The sequence below is a fragment of the Mus caroli genome, unplaced genomic scaffold (genome assembly GCF_978045245.1).
Source record: "Mus caroli unplaced genomic scaffold, Mus_caroli_1 scaffold_13, whole genome shotgun sequence".
Lineage (NCBI taxonomy): Eukaryota > Metazoa > Chordata > Mammalia > Rodentia > Muridae > Mus > Mus caroli.
The window spans coordinates 100,494,403-100,515,750 of record NW_028227268.1 but is presented as its reverse complement, the minus strand read 5'-3'; the positions used below and the strand labels follow the sequence as shown (position 1 = coordinate 100,515,750).

The following is a 21,348-nucleotide window of genomic DNA, read 5'->3' as shown; positions in this document are numbered from 1 at the left end:
TTCTACTGTGTAAGCCAAGCAGTCCATTGTTACAAAAGCAGGAGTAAACTCAGATACAGTAGAAACTAAAAGCAATTACAGCCTACCTCAATTAGACGCAGATGTAAACTGACTAATCAGGTCAGCACTTCTGCTAAGACTTCCAAACACACAGCCATTTGTTTTTAAGTGAATTTGCCATCAAAGAGTAGAAATTCATAATAGGAGAGGAAGAAAAAGCAACGATAACAAGTAACAACAAGGGAGCTCATGATTTGGGGCTATGAAGATCACCTTTGTCACTCAGGCTAAGCCTCTCACATTCAGCTCTGCTGTCCCCTGCCCCCCCAGCTGCACTCACATGCCCATCATGTTACTCACTGGAGACCTCAGTAAATTCATACTGACTCATTCTGATGCCTGTAGGCCACTCTACTTTTTAACTTTATTATTATCAGTGTGGGGGAGGGGTGCATATGCCAGAGTAGATCTGCAGAAGTCAGAAGACATCTTTTTTTTTTTAAAAAAAGATCTATTTATTTATTTCATGTATGTGAATACACTGTGGCTGTCTTCAGACACACCACTATACGGCATCGGATCCCATTACAGATGGATGTGAGCCACCATGTGGTTGCTGGGAATTGAACTCAGAACCTCTGGAAGAGCAGTCAGTGCTCTTAACTACTGAACCATCTCTCCAGTCCCAGAAGACATCTTTTAAGAATTGGTCCTTCAGGGGAAGGGGAGATAGGATAGTGGGTTTCCGAAGGGGAGACCTGGAAAGGGGAAAACATTTGAAATGTAAATAAAGAAAATATCCAAGAAAAAAACAAAACAAAATAAAAAAATGGAAAAAAAAAAAAAAAAAGAATTGGTCCTTTCTTTCCACCTTGCTGCGAAGGGTCTCTCCTGTTTCTGCTTTGTTGGGTATTCCAGGCCAGCTGGTCCAGGGGTTCTAGGAGACAAGAGTCTCTGTCTCCATCTTGCTGTGGGAGCCCTGGTATTACAGATGCACACCAACACACTTTCTGGCCTTCTACATGGGTTTGGGGATAAAGCATAGGACATCAAGGCTTACACAGCAAGTACTTTTACCTGCTGAGCTTTCTCAGTACTTCTACCATTTAAATTTTTTAAAAAAGTCATTACAGAGAAGTGGAGAGGTGGCTCAGCAATTAAGAGTGCTTACTGCTCTTGTAGAGGACCAGAGTTCAGTTCCCAGCAGTCACACCAGGCAGCTACCTGTTACTCCAGTTCAAGAACTCTGACCCCAGTGGCCTTCATAGGCACCAGCACAAACATGGTACACACACTCTCTAAACCCAAATACAGTACATTCTCTTACACATATAGTTAAATATAAATAAACCCTTTTTAAAAATCACTGTCTTAGTTAAGGTTTTACTGCTGTGAACAGACACCATGACCAAGGCAACTCTTATAAGGACAGTATTTAACTGGGGTTGGCTTACAGATTCAGAGGTTCAGTCCATTATCATCAAGGTGGAAGCATGGCAGCATCCAGGCAGGCATGGTTCAGGAAGAGATTAGAGTTCTACATCTTCATCTGAATGCTACTAGGAGAAGACTGGCTCGGCTCCCACGTGGTTAGGAGGAAGGTCTCATTGCCCACATTGATGTGGTGGTTTAAATAGGAATGAACCCCATAGATCCCTGTGTTTAAATGCTTATCCCATAGAAAGTGGCACTGCTAGGAGGTGTGGCCTTGTTCCAGTAGATTTGGCCTCGTTGGAGAAAGTGTGTCACTATGGAGGCAGGCTTTGAGGTCAAGCTACACCAGAGGCACTCCCAGTCTCCTTCTGCTACCTGTAGATCCAGACAAGTCAGCTCCTTCTCCAGCACCATGTCTGCCTGCATGCTGCCATGCTTCCTGTTATAACAACAATGTATAAAACCTCTGAACTGTAAGTCAATGATATGTTTTACTTTACAAGAGTTGCTATGGTCATGGTGTCTGTTCCCAGTGATGGAAATCCTAACGAAGACGGTCACTATGTGCCAGGTATGTCAGCAGACTCTTAATTCCAGCACAGGAGGTAACAGAGTCAGGAGGATCTTTGTGAGTTTGAGGCCAGCCTGGTCTACATATTGAGCTGCAGAACAACCAGTACTAACACACACACACACACACAAAGTATATTTTTAAAAAATGAGATTGCATACACTACCAAGATTTTGCTGAAAGGACCCAGATATAGCTGTCTCTTGTGAGACGATGCCGGGGCCTAGCAAACACAGAAGTGGATGCTCACAGTCAGCTATTGGATGGATCACAGGGCTCCCAATGGAGAAGCTAGAGAAAGTACCCAAGGAGCTAAAGGGATCTGCAACCCTATAGTTGGAACAACATGATGAACTAACCAGTACCCCGGAGCTCTTGTCTCTAGCTGCATATGTATCGAAAGATGGCCTAGTCGGCCATCACTGGAAAGAGAGGCCCATTGGACTTTCAAACTTTATATGCCCCAATACAGGGGAATGCCAGGGCCAAAAGAATGGGAATGGGTGGGTAGGGAATTGGGAGGGGGGTATGGGGGACTTTTGGGATAGCATTGGAAATGTAATTGAGGAAAATACGTAATAAAAAATATTAAAAATTAAAAAAAAAAGAATGAGTGACACATCAAAAAAAAATGAGAAATGGAGGTTATAAAAATAACTTTTATTCGCCTAATTGTCTCAGAGACTTACTGCTGAATATCTTATCCTTTTTAGTTCTTTCTGAACTCTGGCTGGCTGGTTCAACTTTGCCATTCTGGCTAAAACTCCTCTCCAAGTTGACTGATTCAATCTGACTTCTCTCAGCTTCTAACTGAATTGCTCTGTCATTAAACTAACTCTGGCAATTTATTCTAATCTTCTAGCTCCTTCCTATTGTCTAGCTTCTGCTGCCTCTGCTGACCTACACTGACTGCATGAACTCAGGAACAAACTCAAGTCCACTGTGCCGCACTCACTGCACTGACCCCCACTGACTCCTCTCCCTGCACTGCTCTTAAATAGCTTCTCTTTCGCATGTGTTCTCATAAGAGTTGGGTATATCCTATCTCTGACTCATTCTGTCAAATCTTTCTCTGATTCACCACTTTGCCTCTCAATTAGACATCACTTTCAAATACTAGTGCTGCTTCCTCTGCACACTAACCTTATGTACATTGTTTGGGATTGAAGGTGTGGAGTGCATCTGCATTCTAGCCAGAGCACACAGACCTAGGTCTTTGGATGTTATCCCTTCCCAGAGCATCCATGTTGCTGGATTAAAATTCTTCTACAGGAGGCAAAGAAAGTTGTAAAAAGGCTAATTTATATTTCTGCTTTCATCTTTATGTGCTTATTCATATTCACTGTCAGGATGCTCCCATATGTAGCCACTCCTTGAATATCCACGTACAAGGGGCAAGGAAATAGTCTGTCTCACTGATGTTCACAAAGTCCATAGAGGTATACAATGATGGTGACTTGAATACATGGCTATATTTCATATAAACTAATAATAATTTGTTTTTTTTAATGCAAAATATGCTCTGGATAAAGAAAGGTAAATTAAAAGTCATAAATGGTAATTGCAGGTTCTCTGTTAAGAAATAGTATAGGGCTAGAGAAGATGGTTCAGTGTGTAAGAACATGGCCGCTCTTACAGAAGAACCAGGTTCAGATCCCAGCACCCACATGATGCCTCACGACCATCTAGATCCAAGGGAACTGAAGCTCTCTGTGGGTGCCAGGCATGAATACGGTGCACAGACATACATGCAGGCAAAATACTCATACACACATAGTAATAAAAATGACTTTTAAAGCTAGGCCATGGTGGCACACACCTTTGAGTACAACACTTGAGAGGCAGAAGCAGGAGGATCACTATGAGTTCCAGGTCAGCCAGGGCTGCACAGAGAAACAAAAACCTGAGAGAAAGAGGGGTGTGTGTGTGGGGGGGGGGGGTTTACATAGAAATCCTGTCTCAAAAAAACAGATAGATAGATAGATAGATAGATAGATCGATAGGCAGGCAGTCGTATAAATAAGCAAGCCCAGGCTGCAGTCGAGGATGACTTTCATCTTCCAATCCTCCTCTTCCTTCCTCCCCAGTTCTAGGACTGCAGACATGTACAAGCACTGTGCCTGGCTATACAAAATTCTGTGGAATTTGTTTTGTTTTGTTTTTTTAATGAAAGAATTAGTTGAAACAATTTCTTTTTCTAATTTTTAAATTTGTTTATTTCATGTGTATGAATTTTTTGCCTCAATTGGAGACCAGAAAGACCTCTGATCCCCTAAAACTGCAGTAACACTGGGTTGTGAGCCACCATTTGCGTGCTGGGAATCAACCCTGGATCTTCTAGAAGAGCAACAAGCACTTTTTTTTTTCTTTTCTGTTTTTCTGTTTTTGTAGATCAGGCTGGCTTTGAACTCAGAGATTCGCCTACCTCTGCCTCTCAAGTGCTGGGATTAAAGGCATGCGCCACCACTGTCTGGCTCCCATTCTTTTTAATTTTATAATTAAAAATTCTACTATATTAATTTATCCATCTGTATGTGGCACGTACTTGTCATCCATGCATTTGTAAAGCTGTGCTGCCACTGCCAGCCTGCAAAAAGAGCTCTTAACCACTAAGACATCTCGCCAGACCCATTGAAACAAATTTTTTGTTAAAAATAATTTTAATTTCAAAATGCCAAGTCAAATGTTTAGATTTTTTTATACACAAAATTATTACTGTTGAATAGCCAGCAAAAGCATTTTCTGCCTCGAACATTCCAGAAAAAGGAAACATTTAGACATCTTTATGCAGTCCTGCAGCTATTAGCAAACCAATATTCTACTGCCGTCTACAGTAGAAAAATAAAATTACAGCTAAAACCTAAGACTATGCCCATATTTTACCTCATGACTTGTGTCATGCCAACCCTCAAGAGACTTGTGCAAGATAGTTGCTGCAAGTTCACGTCCTACCTGGGCTACCCAGTGAGTCCCAGGCCAATCTATATTAAAGACTGAGACTGTATCCCAAGTAATTAACTCACAGTTTTGTTTTGTTTTGTTTTTAGAGACACGGTTTCTCTGTGTATCCTGGCTGTTCGGACACTCACTCTACAGACCTCAAACTCAAGAGATCTGCCTACCTCTGCCTCCTGAGTGCTGGGTTTAAAAGTGTTCACTACCACTGCCTGGATTTGTTTAATTTTCTTTGGGGGGGGGGGACCTCTTTAAATCTATTTTTACTAATGTTTAATTACATTATCCAAACCATATTGTAAGAGTAAAATCTTTCTCTGTAATAGGGACCCAGACCTTAACACAACTGACTCCATGATGGAAGTGCCATTCAGGCCATAAAACTCAGCACACAGACAGCACCACCTGCCAAAAATTAAAACAAAGATTTAATCAGTCAAAGCCCATAAGCTATGGGAAAGTTTCTAAATGAACTAACCTTGCTTCTGACTAGTTCTGCTTCTGGCTAGATGTTCTCGTTAACTGAAATATGTCAACCTAGGATATGGTTTTTGTGCTTAAAAGGTCACCCCGAGAAAGTCTCAGTGCTACACTACAGTCCCAAACACACAGTGTAGTACCAGCAGCCTAATAAAGATTTTCTAGCTGAGTGACAGCATTGTAGCCCTTTAATCCTGGCACTCAGGAAGCAGTGTAATCAGTATAGTATTTTTTTAAAAGTCTTTAGACATGTAAAAATAGCTTAGTCTAGACCTCCACTACAGCCAACACTGTGCCTGATAACCAGAACCCAGCAACTTCACACACTCAAGAGAGCCTGATACAGGTATAAACCCCATGATGCCTACTGCTCTACATATCTGGAGTGACACCTCCTAGATGAGCCCTGTGGCTGGACAGTCTCCCCAGGATCCTGAGCCTCAAATCAGAGACTTGTGTAAGACTGGACCTGACCTCCAGCTAAGATACCTCACACAGGCGAGCACCGTGGGGATAAAGACTTAGGACCGTATTTACAAATTTAAAGTGTGAACCTTGTATGATGATCCTCAGCATAAAACATAACTTTTGCTATACACAGGTATCTACCTTCTTTCTCGTGACACAGAGGCAGGCAGATCTTTCTTCTTAGTTAGGGTTTTACTGCTGTGAATAGACACCATGACCAAGGCAAGTCTTATAAGAACAACATTTAATTGGGGCTGGCTTACAGGTTCAGAGGTTCAGTCCATTACCATCAAGGCAGGAACACGGCAGCATCCAGACAGGCACAGTGCAGGAAGAGCTGAGTCTTACATCTTCATCTGAAGGCTGCTAGAAGACCAGCTTCCAGGCAGCTAGGATGTGAGTCTTAAAGCCCATGACACACTTACTCCAGTAAGGCCACAGCTTCTAATAGTGCCACTCCCTAGGTGGAGCATATACAAACCATCACATTCTACTCCCCGGTCCCTATAGGCTTGTGCAAGCATAATAGTCTATGGGGGCCATACCTAAACATAGCATGATGCAAGGCCAGTCTAGTCTACAGAGCAAGTCTCAGGACAGCCACAGCTACACAGTAAAACCCTTGTCTCGGAAAAAACAAACAAACAAACAAAAATAAAAGATTTTTCTTGGCTTAAACCCTTGTCTGAGCAGTCTTCTCTGGTGAATACCCCACAAAACTACAGTACAGAACAAATGAAAAGAATGTGTTTTGCAAAGAACAAAACACATTCAATTTTTTTTTGTTTTGTTTTGTTTTTCGAGACAGCGTTTCTCTGTATAGCCCTGGCTGTCCTGGAACTCACTCTGTAGACCAGGCTGGCCTCGAACTCAGAAATCCGCCTGCCTCTGCCTCCCAAGTGCTGGGATTAAAGGCGTGTGCCACCACGCCAGGCCCACATTCAATATTTAAAAAACAAAACAAACAACAACAAAAACAAAACCCCTTACTTTCCACAAGAGTGAGGAGCTGAAGCCAGAAAAACGGTTTACCTGATAAAGCCCTTGCCAAACAAATATAAGAACTTAATTTCTATTCCCAGCACCCACATAAAGGAGCCCGGGAAGGTGAGCTGCCAGCACCAGCAAGGAGGGGACCCCTGCAGTGAGACAGGTCTGCCCAGGCTCAGGGCTGAGCATTCTTACTGCAGGAGCACTCCCACTGCAGGGGGCGGAGACAAAAAAGCAGTAAGTTGTACTGCGCAGGCCTGCCTTTCCCGGAGTAAAGACGTAACTGCAGATTACAGGGTAACTGCGCAGATCAGACATACTGCGGATAACTGCAGATACCTGGATAACTGCGCAGGCGGACCGTACTGCAGATAACCACCCGCAACTGCGCAGGCCGGTCGGTAAGGCAGATAACCACTGTACCAGCTGTACCATGGATAACCGGGTAACTACGTAGGCTGATCATACTACGGATAACCAGGTAACTGCGCAGGCCGGCCGTGCCACGGAGGCTGGCCTTAAAGCGGATAACCACTGGTAACTGCACAGGCCAGCTGTACCATGCATAACCAGTAACTGCATAGGCTGGCCGTACCACAGATAACCACGGATACCTGGGTAACTGCGCAGGCAGACCGTACTGTGGATAGCGGGGTAACTGCGTAGGCTGGCTGTACCACGGATAACCGCGGATAATCCGTAACTGCGGCCGCGCCACAGAGAATTGGGTAACTGCGCAGGCCGGCCATATCACGGATAACTGGATAGCCGGGTAACTGCGCAGGCCGGCCATACCACGGATAACTGGATAGCCGGGTAACTGCGCAGGCCGGCCATACCACGGATAACTGGATAGCCGGGTAACTGCGCAGGCTGGCCATACCATGGATAACTGGATAGCCGGGTAACTGCGCAGGCAGGCCATACCACGGTTAACTGGATAGCCGGGTAACTACGCAGGCCAGTCATACCTCGGATAACTGGATAGCCGGGTAACTGCGCAGGCCGGCCATACCACGAATAATGGGTAACTGCATGGGCAGGCCTATGTACTGCGGATAAAAGGATAACCGGGTGACTGCCCAGGCATGCCGTACTGTGGATAACTGGATAACCAGGTAACTGCGCGAACCTCGGAAAACTGGGTAACTGCGCAGGCCTACCACGGATAAGTGGGTAACTGCGCGGGATAATTGGATAATCGGGTGACTGTGCAGGCAGGCCGTGCCACGGATAACCGGACAACCGGGTATCACGGATAACTGGATAACCGGGTAATTGCGCAGGCTGGCAGTACCACGGATAACTGGATAACTGCGCAGGCAGGCCTGCGTACTGCGGATAACCGGGTGACTGCGCAGGTAGGCGGTACAGCCCACATTCCAAAGCAAACACTGGCCTTCGACTGCGCATGCGCACATTCAACTACTGGTTGCTGCACTGCGCAAACACGCTGGTGACTCAGCTGGTTCAAGCTTTCTAGGCTGGTGGAAAGGAAAGTCAACTGGGCTGAATGGTGCCACCCTGCAGTCGCTGTCCAGGAAGGTAACGAACATTAAACAGCAGAACAACTTAGCAGCGGGCGACATTTTCAATCCACAGCGTGAGAAAAAAAGATTATCGCGAGATCCGGGAAGGGACCCCGCGCTCTGCGGTAAAATGGCATCACAGCAGACCGCGTTTCCTGAGAAACTCAGCCGAAAACAATACAAGGCTGCAATGAAGAAGGAGAAACGCAAGAAACGTCGGCAGAAAATGGCTCGGCTGAGAGCTCTGGAAGCCCCACCAGAGGAGGACGATGATGTTTCTGCTAACGAAGAACTTGCAGAGCGATTACTGGAGATAGAGCGGCAAAGATTACATGAAGAGTGGCTGCTGAGGGAGGAGAAGGCGCAAGAAGAATTCAGAATAAAGAAGAAAAAGGAAGAGGCCGCTAGAAAACAGAAGGAGGAACAGGAGAGACAAATAAAGGCCGAATGGGAAGAACAACAAAAAAAACAGAGAGAGGAGGAGGAGCAGAAGCTACAGGAGAAGAGAGAGAGGGAGGAAGCGGTGCAGAAAATGCTGGACCAGGCTGAAAATGAGCGCTCTTGGCAGAACCCGGAACCACCCAAGGATTTAAGGCTGGAGAAATATCGACCCAGTTGTCCCTTCTACAATAAAACGGGAGCGTGCAGATTTGGTAACAGATGTTCACGGAAACACGACTTTCCCACATCAAGTCCCACCCTTCTTGTGAAGAGTATGTTTACAACGTTTGGAATGGAGCAGTGCAGAAGGGATGACTATGACTCAGACGCAAACCTGGAGTACAGTGAGGAGGAGACCTACCAGCAGTTCTTGGATTTCTACCATGACGTGCTGCCGGAGTTCAAGAACGTGGGAAAGGTGATTCAGTTCAAAGTCAGCTGCAACCTGGAACCTCATCTGCGGGGCAATGTGTATGTTCAGTACCAGTCGGAAGAAGAATGCCAAGCAGCCCTCTCTCTCTTTAATGGAAGATGGTACGCAGGACGACAGCTCCAGTGTGAATTCTGTCCAGTGACCCGGTGGAAGGTTGCAATTTGTGGTTTATTCGAAATGCAAAAGTGTCCAAAAGGAAAGCACTGCAACTTCCTTCATGTGTTCAGAAATCCCAACAACGAATTTAGAGAAGCTAACAGAGACAGCTACATGTCTCCGGCTTGGACTGGCTCCTCTGGTAAAAACGCAGACAGGAGGGAAAGGAAGGACCACCATGAGGAATACTATAGCAAGTCAAGAAGCTACCACTCTGGTTCACACCACTCCTCCAAGAGAAACAGGGAGTCTGAGAGGAAGAGTCCTCACAGGTGGAAGAAATCTCACAAACAGACATCGAAGAGTCATGAGAGGCACAGTTCAAGAAGAGGAAGAGAAGAGGACAGCAGTCCAGGTCCACAAAGCCAGAGCCACAGAACCTGAGCCCAGCTAAGGCAGCACCACTTGGACCCAAGACTGATATCAGGCTTGGCAAGGGAGTTCATTTTACAAATGAACAAAACTTCATTACAGAATAAAAACCTAACACAGTATCCTTCAGATTCCCCAAAATATTCAAAACGAAACTGATTACAAAGGAAAGGCATGGTGACTCCATCTAATTCCCAACCAAGTTACAAAACCTTGTGGCTTTAACAGAGACAGAAACAGGTATTCATTATTTCTTTGTCTGTTATAATGCTTATAATGCTGTTATAATGCTTAGTATCATGTTATTGATGTTATTTTCCATACAGTTTAAGCTGGCTTCCCGTGTTGTTTTCCTGTAATAACTTTACATTGTGATGCTTTATCATTAATATATTTATTAACATCGTTTTTATATTGTCTGAATCTGTTTTACAAAGAACACATAGGAGTACAGAAACACTAATGCCCCTTGTTTTTATAGAAAGGCTCTCACTATGTATCCCTGGCTGGCTTGGAACTTGCTATATAGACTAACTAGGCTGGCCTTGGATTCACAAAGATCTGCCCATATCAGCTTCTGGGGTCACAGAAATATACCACCTCCCAAATCCAATGGTCAGATTTTTTTAAAGCCTCTGTGTGTGTGTGTGTGTGTGTGTGTGTGTGTGTGTGTGCGCGCGTGCGCGCGCGCGCGCGCATGCGCGTGCATGTGTCCCGGTCTGCACAAGTACTGTAACCCCTGAGCCATCTTTCTAGCTCATAATGATACTGTTTTTTAATCATAGGTCTCATAGTCTTGAGAACAAATTAGAGAAAATTTTAGGTTCTCTACTAAGTAACCAAGTTAATATAATTTACATATTATTTCCAAATACCAACATTGTAAATTTAAGAATGTTTGAGGTATGAGTTATCTTTATGTGAATGTTCAGATTTTAAATACTATAGGCTCTTAATATCAAACATCTGTCACAGCTACTGTTACTATTTTGCCAACAGCTGCTAAAGATAGGAAGCAAATGAATGAACATGTTACCATGTTTTGGCAAAGCAGTATTTATCAAATCATGAACAATGAGGAGTGTAACTGAGCTGCAGAGCACTTGCCAGCATGCTCATCTCATGCCTGTGGGTTTAATGACCCCCAGTAACAGCAAACAATGAAAACAGTAAGGATGGGAATACAGTGAGGGGCAGAATGGGAGCCACAGGCCACATCAGTCCTGCAGCCAGAATGCCTGACTTGGACTTGGAGTACCAGATTTTCTCCACACTGGAATTGTACTTTCATATTGCCCAAGCTAGCTCTAAACTGTCCCAGCTTCCCAATAGCTAGGACACAGGCATATGCCACTGTGCCCAACTCTGCTGACCTTTTCAATGCAACTGGCACATTAAAGCACTACCCATTCATTCAGATGTTCTATAAATCTTCTACTAAGTGCCTATCGCATGCCAGAAATAAGTATTAAGGGTAGGGAAAAAAAATAAAAGTTTGCCTTTTTTACAAATGAACAAGCTAGTAAGAACAGTATAAAAACTCAGGTAATATTATTAATTCTTCAAAGCAAATTATAAATGTGAGCTGAAAGAACTATATAAAAATTAGACAGTGTGCTGTGACTGGTGGTGCATACCTTTAATCCCAGCACTTAGGAGGATCTCTGTAAATTTGTGGCCAGTCTGATCTCATAGTGAGTTCCAGGCACATAGTGACACTATATTTTTAAAAACCAATTAGTAGAAGCTGGAGAGATGGCTCAGTGGTTAAAAGCACTAGCTACATATACCATAACTACTTTGTTAATTTTACAGCTCCTTGGGCACTACCCAGAAATCAAAACTAGAGTGGGGGACAGCAAGATAGTTCATCGGATAAAGGTGCAAGTGCCAAGCCTGAAGATGCGGGTTTGATCCTTGGAACCTACATGCTAGAAGGAGAAAATTGACTCCTATAATTCCAACATCCACGTGTGCACCATGGTGTACTAGTGTGAATGAATGGGTTGCTTCATATAGCCATAAGCAGATTAAATGTTTGTGATTAACAGGTAATAGAGTGCTAATGTCCCAAACAAGGAAAGTGGAGGACTCCATTGTACGTACATAGAAAAGAGCATTCAGTACAAATGTCAGGGAAACAGGCATAACATTTGGGAACAACGTGAAAGTCAGGAACCTGAAACACCAAGCACAACAAATAGCCAGGTAGTTGGCAGTAAGAGAACTGGTACCTGGGCTCAGGCTTGGGTTTGGCTCTGCATCATAACCTCACCTAGCAAGCACTGTCCTGGGTTTGCTCCACAGCACATCAAAACCAGGGGCCTGTGAATGAGAATACCCACTGTATTCTCTAGGAACTCCACATCTCCTCACGGTCTGTCTTCATCCTTTGTAGCTCCCTTTTTCATTTTTATGCAGAACATGATTTTCTAGGTGACAACACACAGTCTACTACCATCCACGTGTAAGTGTGTAGCCTGCTTCAAAGCAGGAGTGCTGGAGGACTAAAGGAAGAAGTGCTTCACTTTTGCTTGCCTGATCACAAGCATTCCTTACTACATCCCTGGTTCACCATTTCTTTAGTGTGTGTATATGTGTATGCATGCACACATTCACTCGTGTGACTGCAGGAGCATGTTTGTGCTGGTGTACATCCACAAGTCAGAACAACCTCTGGTGTTTGTCCTTATCCTCTACTTAATTTGAGATGGTGTTTCTTTGTTGTCTTTCCACTGTGTATGCCAGGCTAGCTGGCCCTAAACTTCTAGAATTTTCCTATCTCTACCTCCCATGTCCTCATAGGAGTGTGTGCAAATTGCAGAGCCATTACATGATCAATTTTTGTTTTAAGACTTTTTTTTTTTTTTTTTTTTTTTTTTTTGGTTTTTCGAGACAGGGTTTCTCTGTATAGCCCTGGCTGTCCTGGAACTCACTTTGTAGACCAGGTTGGCCTCGAACTCAGAAATCCGCCTGCCCCTGCCTCCCGAGTGCTGGGATTAAAGGCATGCGCCACCACGCCCGGCTGACTTTTTTTTTTTTAAGATTTATTTATGGGGCTGGAGGGATGGCTCAGCGCTAAAGAGCACTGGTTGCTCTTCCAGAGGTCCTGAGTTCAGTTCCCAGCAACCACGTGGTGGCTCACAGCCATCTGTGATGGGATCTGGTACCCTCTCCTGGTGTGTATTAAGAGTACTCATATACATAAAATAAATAAATAAGTCTTTTAAAAAAGACTTATGTATGAGTATTTTGCCTGCATGTGCTCCTTGTGTGTACCTGGTGCCCAAGGAAGCCGGAAGAGGGTGGTATGCTGTACTTTCCTGGAACTGATAGTACAGATGATTGTGAACCATTTGTGTGCTGGGAACCAAATCCAGATCTTCTGTAACAATTAGTGCTCTTAACTACTGAACCATCTTTCCAGCCCCTACACATCCAGTTTTTATGTGGGTTTTAGGGATTCAAACTCAGGGCTTTGCACTTGAGCAACAATCACTTTTACCTACCAAGTTATCTACCCAACCCTATTTATCCCTTGAACATGGTCTACATTTTCACTACCCCACATCTGCCATTTACATTGACTACCACATAAAGCTGCCCCTTATCAACATCTAAAATAATCACTTTGTTCAAAATCGGCAAAGCACCTTCAAGAAGCCTGCCTGAGGCTGGGGGTTTGGAGGAGAGGAACTGGTGGTGGTGGTAGTGAAAGCCTTTAATCTCAACACTCAGCAGGCAGAAACAAACATTTCTATAAATTCAAGGTCAGCTTGGTCTACACAAATAAAACCCTGTCTAAAAAAGGGGTGGGGAGGGGCGACATGGAGTCTGGCAGGGTAGATGGTTCTCTTCTGACTACTGTGACACACATCTTATCCATGTCTCGGTCTGTGAGACACTGCGGTGGTGGGAACAGGCGTGGGAAAGACTACCTCCAGAAATGGGTGGGGGAGCAGGCCAGAGCCTGCTGATAAAAACGACAGCTTCGTTTCAACAAGGAAGACACTCCTGCTACATTCTCTGTTCCACCTCCTGAAGGGGCCAAGATCTTACCTGGCTCCAGTCCCCGGGGTCCTCCACACTCTGGTATGATGAAAGCACCCAACATGGGAGATACCGCCATGATGCCAGTAGCAGCCCCTCCTCCTGGGGTGATGCCCGTGGGACCTGTTCCTCCAATGAGACCACCCATGAGAGATACATCCCCTTGGTGTCCAGGCCTCCAGTGATGAGATGGCACTCACCTGGCATGGCATGGCACAGGCAGACAGACAGGTAAGGACAGGGGATCATCAGTTCCCTGCTTTTCTGTTTCAGACCATGGGGCTACACCTGAGTATTTTATAGTGGTATGACAAGCAAACTTTTACCCATACCTAGCATAGGGAAGAGTTTTGGCTAGGAGTAGAGGGATTTTTTTTTAAGTAGTTTCATTTGTATCATGAACTGTGAAAATAAAATGAGTAGCTTTTAGTTTAAAGGAAAGAAAGTCTGGCAGAAAGAATGCCTTCTGTCCACAGTTTCTTACTTCTGCTTATAAATACTATGACACCCTTACATCATATAGCTATGTATGTTCCCTTTTATTAAAGATGGATGGGCTAGTGAGATGGCTCAGCAGGAAAGGACACTGCTGCCAAGCCTGACCATCTGGACTTGACTCCCCCAAAACCACCTGGCATTACAGACCATTAATCCCAGCACTCAGAAGACAGACGCAGTGGATCCTGTGAGTTCCAGGCCAGCCAAGATTACATAATGAGACCCTGTCTCAGAAACAAAAGCAATTCCATACAGTGGGAGAAGAGAAGGGATTCAGTGTGATCCTCTGACCTATGCACACAATAAATATATGTAATAAAAACTTAAATAATAGGCATTCTCCACTTAAAAATCATTTTCATTTTATGTTTTTATAAGGACTAGAGACATCTGGGGCTCAAGAGATATTTCAGGGGCTAAGAGCATGCACTGCTCTTTCAGAGGACCTGAGTTCTGACCCTAGCAACCCACATCAGGCTACTCACAACTGCCTGTAGCTCCAGTTCCAGGGAATCCACCACCTCTAGCCGCTACAGGAACCTGCATTCACATGCACAGGCACACATAAATACATTCAATTCAAGATGCCCTGTCTTCCCTCCAGGGTGTTGGCACATCTGGCTACTCTGGAACGACTTTACCACAAGTGACTCCTCCCATTGCATGAGCCAATTCCAGTCAATTTCTGCGAAGTAATTGCATTTTTTTTCTTGTATTCAAATACTGTAAGAAAAATTAGGTAATGGTGCTTGCCTTTGATCCCAGCATTGGGAGCCACAGGCAGGTGGATCTCTTCAAGGCCAGCCTGATCTATAGAGTAAGCTCCAGGATACAGGGCTACATAGAGACCTGTCTTGAGAACATGATAAAATAAATGTAATAAATAAAAGAATAAGGATTTTTAGTAGCAAGTTAACATTTAACAGGAACTTTAAATAGTGTGGTTTTAGGCTGTTTAGACAGTTTAAACTACACAGTGAAACACTGTCTTGAAAACCAACAAAAAAGTAGACACATTAAATTTGCTCCTCATCTGTGTGCGCTTGGATGTAAGAGATCAACAGCAAGCGTCCTCAGTGGTACTCCCACTTACATGTAAATGGGTACATGTGGTGTGGGGGTGAGAAGTTGAATTCAGGCATCCTGCTTTACCACTCTCCAGCTTTTTCTTAAAAAAAAAAAAAAATCCCAGCACTCGGGAGGCAGAGGCAGGCGGATTTCTGAGTTCGAGGCCAGCCTGGTCTACAAAGTGAGTGCCAGGACAGCCAGGGCTATACAGAGAAACCCTGTCTCGAAAAAACCAAAAAAAAAAAAAAAAAAAAAAAGTGATTGTGTAGGCCAGGGAATAAGTTGCCACAGTTACTTCTCTCTTTCTCCCATGTGGGTTCCAGGAACTTCAATTGTCAAGCTTAACAGCAAGTGGCTTCACCTGCTAAGCTCTTGCTGGCCCACAACCCTATTTTTAAATTCTAGCACAAGGTCTCACGGAACCCAGAGCTCACTAATTGGCTAGGCTGGCCGACTGGCCAGTGAAGTCTAAACATCTGCCTTTTTCCACCTCACAAGTGCTGGGTTCCAAACATGCCTGGCATTTACCTGAGGACCAGGATCCAACTCAGGGCTTCCTACTCTCACAGCAAGTGTTTTCCTAGGGAGTTGCCTCCCTCACCATCCACTTCACCTTTTAAAGATGTATTGATTTTTATTTTATGTGTATGAATGTCCTACCTGCAATATCTATAAGTGCACTGTATGAGTAGCTGGGGCCCATGAAGACCAGAAGGTGCTAGATCTAGAACTGGAGTGACAGATGAGAGTAAGCTGCCACATGGCTTGTAATCAGAATTAATACAGTGGTCATTAGCCACATGTGGCCACTTTAACCATTTCGAATGTGGCTAGTTGCAACTAAAATGTTTTAAATGTAAAATGCACATCATATTTTAAAGACTTTGTGAAGGAGCTGGAGAGATGGCTCAGCAGTTAAGTGCACTGGCCATTCTTTCAGAGGATTCAGGTTCAATTTCCAGCACCCTCATGACAGATCACCACTGTCTGTAACGCCAGCATCAGAAGTTCCAACACATTCAGAGATACACATGCAGGCAAAACTTCAATACACATAAAATAAAAATAAAGACCTTGTGAAAACAATACATTGAATAGTAATTACATAAATGATAGATGCCTTGAATACACTTTAGTTATAACAGCTTACCAAAAAAAAAAAAAAAAAAAAAAATCACAGGAACCAGCTGGGCAGATAGCTCAATTAGGGCCTGGTTCTGATTCTCCAGCACCCATGAAAAGGCTGGGCATGGCCCCCTATTTCTGTAACCCAAGCACTGGGAGAGCAAGTACAAGCAGATTTCTGGAGTTCTTGGCTGCTCTAGCCAGTCAGTGAGACTGGATTCCAGGTACAGTGAGAGGCTCTGTCTGGAAAGATAGGTAGAGAGTGATAGTGCAAGGTACCCCACACACGCCACCCCCCCCCCAGAGAGTGATAGTGCAAGGTACCCCACCCCACGCTACCCCCACACACAGAGGTCACAGCAGGGGATGGTGGTAGCTGCTTGAAATTCTAACACTTGGGAAGTGGAAGGTGGATCAACTACACCTTGAGTTCAAGGCCAGTCTGGGCTACAAGAGATCCTATCTCAACCCCCAGGTGGGGTGGGGGACTGGAGAGACCTCTTAGAAGAGCCCTAATAATGCTCTTGCGGAAGACCCGGGTTTCCAGCACCCATGTGGTAGCCTATAACCGGTCCAACCACCAGTGCACATGCAGGCACCGCACCCATACACAGAAAATAAAAATAAATCTTTTTAGTTAATTTCACCTGTCATGTTGCCCTCTAATAGTTTTCATGAGACAGTCTGATGTATACTTCGTTCCATTTGGAAATCATAGAGTCGACTGCTTTAATGGTGTTTACTCCAGTTAATCAATCCTTTATCTCACCGACCACCTCATTCTAACGCTCCCCAACTTCCACAACCCAGGAAAGCTGGCAAGCACGCTCTCGTTCTCTTTAAACAAGGGTCTCACCACATTGCCCTGACTGTCCTGGAACTCTGTGCAACAGGCTGGCCTCGAACTCACACAACTCTCTGCCAGCCTCTGCCTCTCCGAGGGCACAGATTAGAATGCACTACAACGCCCGGTGCAACCTCAAAGTCGCTCGAAACTTATCTATACTACAGACACAGAAAGTCTTGAGGGAGAAAAAATAAAATCAATGTTTTCACCGTTATGTGTCCCTAAAACAAGGGCGCAACAGAGCGACCTCTACGGCTCAGGAGAGGCGCTGAGCGCCCAAAGACAGCAGCACCCGAGGCTGGGGGCGGGCCTGAGGCTGCGAGGAGGGCAGGGCTGCTCGGCGGAACAACCGTACCTTGAGAAGTCCTCTCATCTTCGCCAGGAAGGGGCGGAACTCCTCCAGTGGCACTTCCGGATAGAGTTGGCTGTGCAGCAGCTCCTCAGTGACACCCGAGTGTCCGTGAAAGGTGTTCTGCGCTAGGCCGCTCAGCAGCCCGCTCAGGGACTTGCCACCCTCCAGATCGCCCGCCATGGCCAACGAGGGCCTGCCGCCCAGCGGCTGAGCTCCGGTCCGCTACGGGGGCCGAGAAGGGCCATAAAAGTTGCAAAGGCAGCCACGGAACGCGATGCCGGGTTCCTCCACTAGTCAATATAAACAGTTCTCTCGTTTGCTCTGTCACACACATCCACTACTTCCACCACAGCCAAATCCACTCAGTTTCCTTTAGGGTCACTGTGTTTTTGTTGTTTCCTTCTTCACTCCGATGTGCAAATGCGCACTCAAAGGAACGATCGCTGGTTGGAGATACCTAACTGTAACTCCGTAAGAATGCCACTTTAACCATTGCATACACTAGCAAGCATTTGCTGAAAGGACCCTGATATAGCTGTCTCTTGTGAGACTAGGCCGGGGCCTAGCAAACACATAAGTGGATGCTCACACTCAGCTATTGGATGGATCACAGGGCCCCCAATGGAGGAGCTAGAGAAAGTATCCAAGGAGCTAGGGAGATATGCAACCCTGTAGGTGCAACAACAATATGAACTAACCAGTACCCCGGAGCTCTTGACTCTAGCTGCATATGTATCAAAGGATGGCCTAGTCGGCCATCACTAGAAAGAGAGGCCCACTGGACTCGCAAACTTTATATGCCCCAGTACAGGGGAACACCAGGGCCAAAAAGTGGGAATGGGTGGGTAGGGGAGTCGTGGGGAGGGTATGGGGAACTTTTGGGATAGCATTGGAAATGCAATTGAGGAAAATACGTAATAAAAAAATATAAGAAAAAAAAAAAGAATGCCACTTTAATTCTTCGATGGCTGTATCTCATTCTACAGCTTGCAATTAAATGAGCAGTGCCTACTACTCAGTTCTAAGCTCTATAATCTCCCTCCCCCGCCCCCCAAATGTAGCTACTTTTTGGGGACATGATCTCTTTGCTTGCATTAATTCCTTTGTGTATACCCGTACGTTATCTTTCTAGCCATTATCAATAGTCTGGTCTCCATTTCTATAACCACTATTTTTCAAAGCCTTATTTTCATTCTTAAAGTGGAATCGCATTCGTAAATACTTATCTACATAATTACAAAAAAAAAACACCTTACTTATATTCAGCTATAATAAGCGTGTGGCATGATACTATAATATAGGTGAACCTTTAAAATGTGCTAATGAGGGCTGGGCAGATTCAGTGGTTAAGAATGCATACTATTCCTGTAGAGGACCAAAGTTCAGTTTCCAACACTCGCTTTAGGCGACTTACAACTCCCTGTAACCCCAACCTCAGATATTTAAAGCTTCCACCAGCAATGTACTCACATGCACAGACACGCCTACATAATTTAAAAAAAAAAAAAGAAAAAAGAAAAAATAACTTCAAAAAAACGCATGAAACTAATGAAGCCAGACATGAAAGACAACTGGACAATCTTATTTATATGCAGTCTAAATTAAGCAAATCCATACAAAAATCTAGTTACCAAGGACTGAAGGAGGGAAGAATAGGAAATGACATAATGGGTACAAAGTCTGTTTTCAGATGATGAAAATGCCTATGAGCAGCCACTGGTGATAACTACACGGCTTTGTCTTTACCAAAGCACAGTGAATTGTATACACTAAAAGACAGTTTTGCAATATGTAAATTAGCTCCCAATTGGAAACATTAGTATAAGCTAATTGTAATTTAAAATAAACCCTGGGCATAGTGGCGCACACCTTTAATCCCAGCACTCAGGAGGCAAAGGCAGGCGGATTTCTGAGTTCGAGACCAGCCTGGTCTACAAAGTGAGTTCCAGGACATCCAGGGCTATACAGAGAAACCCTGTCTCAAAAAACCAAAATAAATAAATAAATAAATAAATAGCATACTGGGTTTTAATCCCTGGACTTGGGAGGCAGAGGCAGGAGGTTCTCTGAGTGTGAGGCCAGCCTGGACTACACAGAGAAACCTTGTCTTGAAAAACCAAAAAAATAAAATAAAATAAAATAAAGGAAAATGGTATAAGAGACTATGAACTCCAGTGTGTTTAAGCACAGCTATGTACACTGGTGAGCAGGTATGCAAGGCAGCCAAATGCTTCCATCTTTTTTTAAGGAGATGTGTTTGGAACCGTGGCTTCCATAAAAGATGTGGATTTGAGGTTTGGGGAGAGGTTGTTCTGTATAGCTAGCTGCATAAGCAAGTCAGGCTCTGTCTCTGGAGTCCTGTTTATGCCCTCCAAACATCACATGTCCTCCATGTGTCTCACCTAGAGCACAGCTCTTGCCTCAGCACACCCAATCAGCTCACAAACTATAGTACACCACTAAAAGTTTTTTGGTACCTTTCTCTCTATGGCATTCCGACAAATGTAGCTCAACTACATAATATAAGGCAGACCAATATATGTGTATTGTTAGTAAATAATCTTTTATCACATGTCTTTTCATGTGTTTATGTAGAACATCCCCTCTCCTGTGTCTGCTTCAGCAAAACATTCCTTCACATGCTTGTTCCAGCAAAACACCACCCAACTGACTTTCCAAAGAACCCTTAAGTTTTTACTTCAGTTGTGTTTTGAGAGGATTAGACACAAGGTTATGTGTGTTCTAGGCAGGTGCTCTACCACTAAGCAACATCTCCAGTTCCAGTGAATTTGCTTTAATTTTTAAATATCCATATGAAAGACCAGAGATTCATTTCATAGATAACTCATACTGTGTTGAGGACTTAAGAGTACACAAACAGTGGATATTTTTAAAAATTATTTTAATTAGGTCTAAAATGTCGATATAAACCTTATTGATCGGGGCTAACGAGATGGCTCATCAGGTAAAAGCACTGACTGCCCTTCCAACGGTCCTGAGTTCAAATCCCAGCAACCACATGGTGGCTCACATCCACCCGTAATGAGATCTGACACTCTCTTCTGGTGTGTCTGAAGTCAGCTACAGTGTACTTATGTATAATAATAAATAAATCTTGAAAAAAAAACTTATTAATCCAGGTATGGTGGCACATGTCTTTATTCCATCCTTCAGGAGGTAGAACTAGGCAGTTGTAAATTGGAAGACAGGCTGGGCTACATAGGGAGCTCCAGGCCAGGCAGGGGTTTATTATATACTGGCCTCTTTGCATTCCTAGGCACATGAGATTCTGTCTCAAAAAACAAAACAAGCAAGCAAATGAACAAAAAAACCTAAACATCTCTGAAAACACCTTAGCCAGCAAAGCATCAAACACTTGAGGCAAGAAGGAAATCCCACTGAATACACCTCGGGAACTGGTGTTGGTTTAAACTTCAGGAGTCTGACACAGGGCAGTTTATTTCAGACATATTTAACCAGAGCACAATTTTGGAAAAGAGTTTTCTGATAGTAATTAAGTCACTCCTCTGTGTACAGTGAAACTTAAGATATGTTTACATTGAAAGTCTTTTCAAAGTG

General features: G+C 44.3%; 2 protein-coding genes across 2 annotated transcripts in view; one reads left to right on the top strand and one right to left on the bottom strand.

The window, feature by feature from the left end:
• The window catches only part of Commd1 (copper metabolism domain containing 1), an 86,335-nt gene extending 68,349 nt beyond the window's left edge, over positions 1–17,986 (bottom strand). Inside the window, exon 1 of the mRNA XM_021175834.3 lies at positions 17,773–17,986. Within this exon, the coding sequence (XP_021031493.1) occupies positions 17,773–17,949 (177 nt within the window). The 5' untranslated portion in view covers positions 17,950–17,986. The remainder of the gene's footprint in view (positions 1–17,772) is intronic.
• Positions 7,149–10,237, top strand: LOC147001580 (U2 small nuclear ribonucleoprotein auxiliary factor 35 kDa subunit-related protein 2-like). The gene has a single exon (XM_085829082.1). It carries the CDS (start codon positions 8,558–8,560, stop codon positions 9,839–9,841), a length of 1,284 nt encoding a protein of 427 aa, XP_085685208.1. The 5' UTR covers positions 7,149–8,557; the 3' UTR covers positions 9,842–10,237.
• Positions 17,987–21,348: the final 3,362 nt, after the last annotated feature.